The sequence below is a fragment of the Bufo bufo genome, chromosome 9 (assembly GCF_905171765.1).
Source record: "Bufo bufo chromosome 9, aBufBuf1.1, whole genome shotgun sequence".
In the NCBI taxonomy this organism is placed as follows: Eukaryota; Metazoa; Chordata; class Amphibia; order Anura; family Bufonidae; genus Bufo; species Bufo bufo.
The window spans coordinates 202,785,682-202,792,655 of NC_053397.1; the positions used below are offsets into that span (position 1 = coordinate 202,785,682).

The 6,974-nt window shown below is 42.3% G+C and overlaps 1 protein-coding gene across 1 annotated transcript in view; it reads right to left on the minus strand.

Moving 5' to 3' along the window:
• LOC120978840 (sodium/glucose cotransporter 4-like) overlaps positions 1-5,864 on the minus strand; it is a 44,932-nt gene extending 39,068 nt beyond the window's left edge. Inside the window, exons 1-2 of the mRNA XM_040407214.1 lie at positions 5,748-5,864; positions 4,507-4,578 (exon numbers count right to left, since the gene is read on the minus strand). Coding sequence (XP_040263148.1) covers positions 4,507-4,578; positions 5,748-5,864 — 189 coding nt within the window. The remainder of the gene's footprint in view (positions 1-4,506; positions 4,579-5,747) is intronic.
• Between the last annotated feature and the right edge of the window lie 1,110 nt (positions 5,865-6,974).

Here is a 6,974-nt window from a genome sequence, read left to right on the forward strand (position 1 = left end):
TTCTTAAGGCGGTCGTCCCCAGGTAAGTGTTGGGCTTACCGCGACTTATGCGTTGACAGCACAGGCTGCAGATGGCAACACTATTGTCAGCAGCTGACGCGTTTAAAAAAAAGCCCACACTGCGGAGCCATGTGTCGGCGTCCTGGGAGTGCCAGATGTGATCGTGCATGGTGGATGGGCTGCTCCAGATACATTTGCATCATCTGCTTTTTGCCTCCTGTGCACTGCAAGTTTTAACCTGCTTCTCCTCCTTCTCCTCCCTATCTGCTGCTCCGTCTCTCCCTGGTGCGCCCTTTGAAATAATCGCACGCGCCTTCTCCAACTTCCTACCTAGGCTCCGGCCTGGTGCACCTGCCAGACCCCTACCACCCCTGCGAAACAGCCTGCCTCTTCCTCTGCCTGTAATTTTTAAAATGACCCTGTGCCTAAGTCCATAGAGAAGAGCAGTATTTGTGGAAACAGGTATATCTCAGGCCTCAATCAATATTTGGTGGAAATAGGTATATCGAACCCCTTAATCAGTATTTTGTGAAAGCAGGTATATCACAGGCCTCACTCAGTATTTTGTGGAAGCAGGTATATCAAACCCCTTAATCAGTATTGTGTGGAAGCAGGTATCTCACAGGCCTCACTCAGTATTTTGTGGAAGCAGGTATATCAAACCCCTTAATCAGTATTTTGTGGAAGCAGGTATATCGCAGGCCTCAATCAATATTTGGTGGAAACAGGTATATCGAACCCCTTAATCAGTATTTTTTGGAAGCAGGTATATCGCAGGCCTCAATCAATATTTGGTGGAAACAGGTATATCGAACCCCTTAATCAGTATTTTGTGAAAGCAGGTATATCACACCCCTCAATAATTTTTTTTGACACAACTCTTATATCACACTAACCTGTTTCTTTGGGGCAACAGGCATATCACAGCCCTCAATCAGTATTTTGTGGAAGAAGGTAGATCACACCCCTCAATCAGTTTTTTTTGGGGCAACAGGTATATCACACCCGTTGCAATTAGTTGTTCCAATAGCGTTTGTCCCTCTGTATAGCTGCGGTATCGCAGCAGAACTGCACACAACTGCTGCACAATACAAATGCACTATACACTGCGTGCAGAATTATTAGGCAAATGAGTATTTTGACCACATCATCCTCTTTATGCATGTTGTCTTACTCCAAGCTGTATAGGCTCGAAAGCCTACTACCAATTAAGCATATTAGGTGATGTGCATCTCTGTAATGAGAAGGGGTGTGGTCTAATGACATCAACACCCTATATTAGGTGTGCATAATTATTAGGCAACTTCCTTTCCTTTGGCAAAATGGGTCAAAAGAAGGACTTGACAGGCTCAGAAAAGTCAAAAATAGTGAGATATCTTGCAGAGGGATGCAGCACTCTTAAAATTGCAAAGCTTCTGAAGCGTGATCATCGAACAATCAATTGTTTCATTCAAAATAGTCAACAGGGTCGCAAGAAGCGTGTGGAAAAACCAAGGCGCAAAATAACTGCCCATGAACTGAGAAAAGTCAAGCGTGCAGCTGCCAAGATGCCACTTGCCACCAGTTTGGCCATATTTCAGAGCTGCAACATCACTGGAGTGCCCAAAAGCACAAGGTGTGCAATACTCAGAGACATGGCCAAGGTAAGAAAGGCTGAAAGACGACCACCACTGAACAATACACACAAGCTGAAACGTCAAGACTGGGCCAAGAAATATCTCAAGACTTTTTCAAAGGTTTTATGGACTGATGAAATGAGAGTGAGTCTTGATGGGCCAGATGGATGGGCCCGTGGCTGGATTGGTAAAGGGCAGAGAGCTCCAGTCCGACTCAGACGCCAGCAAGGTGAAGGTGGAGTACTGGTTTGGGCTGGTATCATCAAAGATGAGCTTGTGGGGCCTTTTCGGGTTGAGGATGGAGTCAAGCTCAACTCCCAGTCCTACTGCCAGTTTCTGGAAGACACCTTCTTCAAGCAGTGGTACAGGAAGAAGTCTGCATCCTTCAAGAAAAACATGATTTTCATGCAGGACAATGCTCCATCACACGCGTCCAAGTACTCCACAGCGTGGTTGGCAAGAAAGGGTATAAAAGAAGAAAATCTAATGACGTGGCCTCCTTGTTCACCTGATCTGAAGCCCATTGAGAACCTGTGGTCCATCATCAAATGTGAGATTTACAAGGAGGGAAAACAGTACACCTCTCTGAACAGTGTCTGGGAGGCTGTGGTTGCTGCTGCACGCAATGTTGATGGTGAACAGATCAAAACACTGACAGAATCCATGGAAGGCAGGCTTTTGAGTGTCCTTGCAAAGAAAGGTGGCTATATTGGTCATTGATTTGTTTTTGTTTTGTTTTTGAATGTCAGAAATGTATATTTGTGAATGTTGAGATGTTATATTGGTTTCACTGGTAAAAATAAATAATTGAAATGGGTATATATTTGTTTTTTGTTAAGTTGCCTAATAATTATGCACAGTATTAGTCACCTGCACACACAGATATCCCCCTAAAATAGCTAAAACTAAAAACAAACTAAAAACTACTTCCAAAAATATTCAGCTTTGATATTAATGAGTTTTTTGGGTTCATTGAGAACATGGTTCTTGTTCAATAATAAAAATTAATCCTCAAAAATACAACTTGCCTAATAATTCTGCACTCCCTGTAATATACTTTCTATGTTAGAAAGTATATTATAAGTATATTACACCCCTCAGTATATCACACCTATCGATAGCACACCTATACCAGTCCTTAAACTGACTTTTGTGGTCCTATTAGCTAGCATTTTGTGTCCCTAACAGTCTGTCCCTGCTCCACACAGCAACCTCTCCCTACACTGGCAAAACACAGAATGTAAAATGGCTGCCAGATCGGGTTCTTTGATAGGGTGGGGGTATGTCCATGCGCTGAAACGTCTCAATTGGCTGTCCTGTCCCACCTGATGGATGTGTCATGGGTCAACGTTCGGCGCAATGCAAAAGAATATAGCGCCGGCGGACATTGCCATATGTTTGCATGTTCGGCGAACGCTCAAAGTTCGCTGCGAAACGACCACTGTGCAAACCACAAGGCCATCTCTAATGATCAAGCCCATCTGACTGTAAATGGCACCTGCAGATTCACTCAGATGGGCACTGTGTTTTGTAATACATGCAAGGTGCAGAAGCCAATGGGAGTCACATATTTTAAATGGATTTTCTAAGAGTTAAATGTTGATGACCTATGCCCTCTGCACCCCCCACCCTTCCTCAGACATTTATTGGTCGCATGGCCTTTCTCCAGCTCAATCCTATTCAGGTGAATAGGAATGGGCTGCAATCCTAAGCTCAGTAAGGGCCCACACCACCAGATATTGATGACTTATCCTTAGAGTATCAATATTAAACTACCCTTTAAATGTTATAGGCAATGGCTTTGTGCTTGGTATACTGTGAAAAGTCTGCAATGGCCGTCTGAACCTGGTAACCCTTTCAAATGGCTGATCAGTGAGCTAGACCCTTACTGATCTTATATTAAGTATCTATCCTAAGGATAGATCATCAATATTTAACTCCAGGAAAACCACGTAACTGGCTGTCTGCAGCCACCAGTAGGGAAGCTTACTGTATACAGATTTATAAGGTTAAATAGTAATTGTATAAATCTATTTGCAGTAGGCTTCCCCTTGTGGAAGCTGCAAGCAGCAAGGATTTTATTATTAGGGTGATGGCTCTAATGGATACGGCAACAAATTTGCTAAACCAGCCCTTTTAAATGACTCTCATACACATTTAATAACTATATTTCTAAAAGCATGAACACCAGGCAGGACTTCGTTTTCTAGTTACAGTCTGCCCCTAGGAACATATCTTTTGTTGGGCGGTAGATGCTGGCAGGGGACCTTTTACTTAAAGGGGTGGTCTTATTTCAGACATTGGTGGCATATTGCTAGGAAATACCATCAATGTCAGATAGGTGCAGGTAGCACCTCTGGGATCTGCATCTATATCTAGAACGGGGCCCCCCACAGTGAATGGGAGTGCACTGTGCTCTTCATTCACTTCTGTGGAAGTTGTGAAAATAAACTAGCGAGCGCACTTGACTATTTTCAGAAGTCCCATAGAAGTGAAAGAAAAGCACACCATGCATGCACGACCACCACTCCTTTCACCTCTATAGGGCTTCCGAAAATGGCAGAAGTGAATGGAGAGCATATACTCCTTTGCTTTGGTGGCCCTGGTGAGGGTACCAGAGGTGGGACCTGCACCTATCTGATACTGGTGGTATATCCTAGTGATATGCCACCAATGTCTGAGATGACACAACCCCTTAAAGGATGTTTTCATAGGGATCTATTCATGTCATATTAATCCAAGACAAGTCGTAAAACAAAAGAATAAGAAGACTGGACGACCTGAGAACGGGATTAAGATTCATTGCAGCAGAGGATAAATGGACATGGAGTAACGGCAGGCTATTGTCCCTTATTAATAGCTTAAACCAATAAGTTTTATTATTCCTTACAGGCCACCAGGTCATTGCTCTTCCGGCTAGGAAATATCCTCCTACTGTTCCCCGACTTGCACGGACAGAGGACTGTAAAACAGGGAAAAACTGGTCAGTGCATTATTAGCTACAGGTCTCCATTAATACAGTGGGTTTTCTGTCTTCCCTATTGACCTTTGTATTACATGTAATGATAGGCTGAAGATGGTCTACACATTACAAATTCCATTAACTGCACCATGAACATTTAGTAGATAGTTACCATCTAACATTTGTAGAAACTAACATTGGTACCCTAATGACATTCATATTCATACTGAACATTGTGCTTTAGAGGGGTTGTTCAGGACTAGAAAAAAGGCCATGTTTGGCCATGTGCTGTATTTGATATTGCAGCTTCATTCACTTGACTAGAAACAGTCACAGTCCATAGACAGACATGATACTGTTTCTGGAAAAACAGCAGATCCTTCTTTGTAGCTGTGGAATTCCCTTTATTTGGCACGCAGGTCCACATACATTTTTCTTCTGAGACCTAGTCAATTCTGTACAAATGAGGCAACGAAAAGATGGACAGATAAAGTCTCTGAACAATATTTTCAAACTCACTGGTGATCTTACATCCTTGGTATGGCAACTGTCACCTGTTATCTGCTAGAAATTTAGATACCGTATATACAGCCAAATGGACCAGTACTTGAACTTCGGCATCAGAACGTGTACTAGTATTAATAGGCAAGTAAGGCATAAATGCTCATTGGAGCACATTGACTCATTTCCAGACAACTTTTAGCTACATCTGCCTGGCCAACGAGCTCACTATGTGTCGTCAGCTTTGCTTTATATTACTTCCTAAGCAGTAATAGACAACCATTGTTCATAAAATGCTCTTATCTAGGAGATCATTGATCTCTTTGTAGATAGGTAGTTTGGAGCATTGCGAGTGCAAATTTACTGGACATCTCTGGTACCTTCGGCAGATCTGTATCATGGTCTGCTGCACAATGCTTCTGCCAAGAAACAGCAAATTTTGCCCAATGCAATGGATGCAACATAACCATAGCCTAAGAAAATGAAATCCTCCTATTGTAGAAAACTCATGATATTTGTGAAGTAGATGTAAATGAGTTAGGAAGCCTGGTTGCAATTATTGTAATAGATTGTACCTAAGTCTAGTGCTATTTAATGATTCTTGATGAAATGGCAGCCCAGATAGTAATCAGATGTTAGAGACTAAGTATTAATACTTATAGACTTACCCATATTCCTACTCCAATAACAAAGACAAAATAAACCACAACAACAATGATATCAGGAACCTCGAAGGTGGCATATTCAGGCTCAGCAGACGGGGCCTCTGTGGTGACATTGTTCATCATTCCTGGTGAAGAATGCATCTCAGATGAAGTCGAACATTTCTACACATTGAATACTAACAACCGGTTGTTAATGACTAACAGAGTTTATCAGCCTGCTAACAGCTGCCAAACAATTATTGATTTCGCATTTATAACAGCTAGAGATGTTTGCCGAAGTTAGCCAAGAAATTTGATTTGTTACAAATTAATTAGTCACAAATTGCGATAAATCAGGTGTACCCAGGCTACTCCTGCCTTAGAGTACGGCCACACAGAGAGGACATGACGCGGTGAACAACCGCGCGGCCAGTTAGCCCACATCTGCCTTTCATTTAATAATGAAAACCGCACTGTATAGTCCTTCTTCATTGTTAATGGCCGTGCGGCACCTTTAAACAGGGGCTGTTGCTGGTATGGGATTTGGCTGGTTAGATGTGGGGACAATTTGCCTATTATTGCTGTTCTTGCCTGCAATCTCCTGCAGGATATTTGACAGTAAATGCTTAATATTAAACTGCTCTGGCATACCCACTTCTCCAACCCCAGCGCTCTCCTGCCCTACAGGTGGGAGCTCTTCTTCTGCCATTTGATTTTCCTCCTTTTCCACATCATCTAATATCAATGAGAATATGTCATCAGGAAGAAACATCCAACTCCTCCTCTCTCTGCATCTTGCTGACTTTTCTAGGACATGGAGACTTTGAAGGATGATTTGGAAGAAGTAAAGCCAGCAAAAGATGAGGATGGTCATCATTAAGACCTGCCCCCCCCCCCACCCACCCTAAGGGGTGCAGACTGGATGGTATTGGTTGGCACACTGACACTGGAATAATAAAGGCTTCCATCTTTTTGGTATTGAATTACATTTACGACTGATGTAAGAATAAGTAAATGTAGGAATAAATAAATAAAACTGACGCAGCATAAGCCTCCCTGCACTCTCCCTCTCCATTTTAACAGGGGTGTGTATACTTTTTATATCCACTGTATATATAGTGGCTGCTACTTAGCAATGGAATGTGCAAAATAAGTGGAAATATATTAATGTATTTCATCAGTGTTTAAAATCAATTGATTTGTGTTATTTCTCTCATACTGTATGTTTTTATTTGATATGTAGAGAGTAAA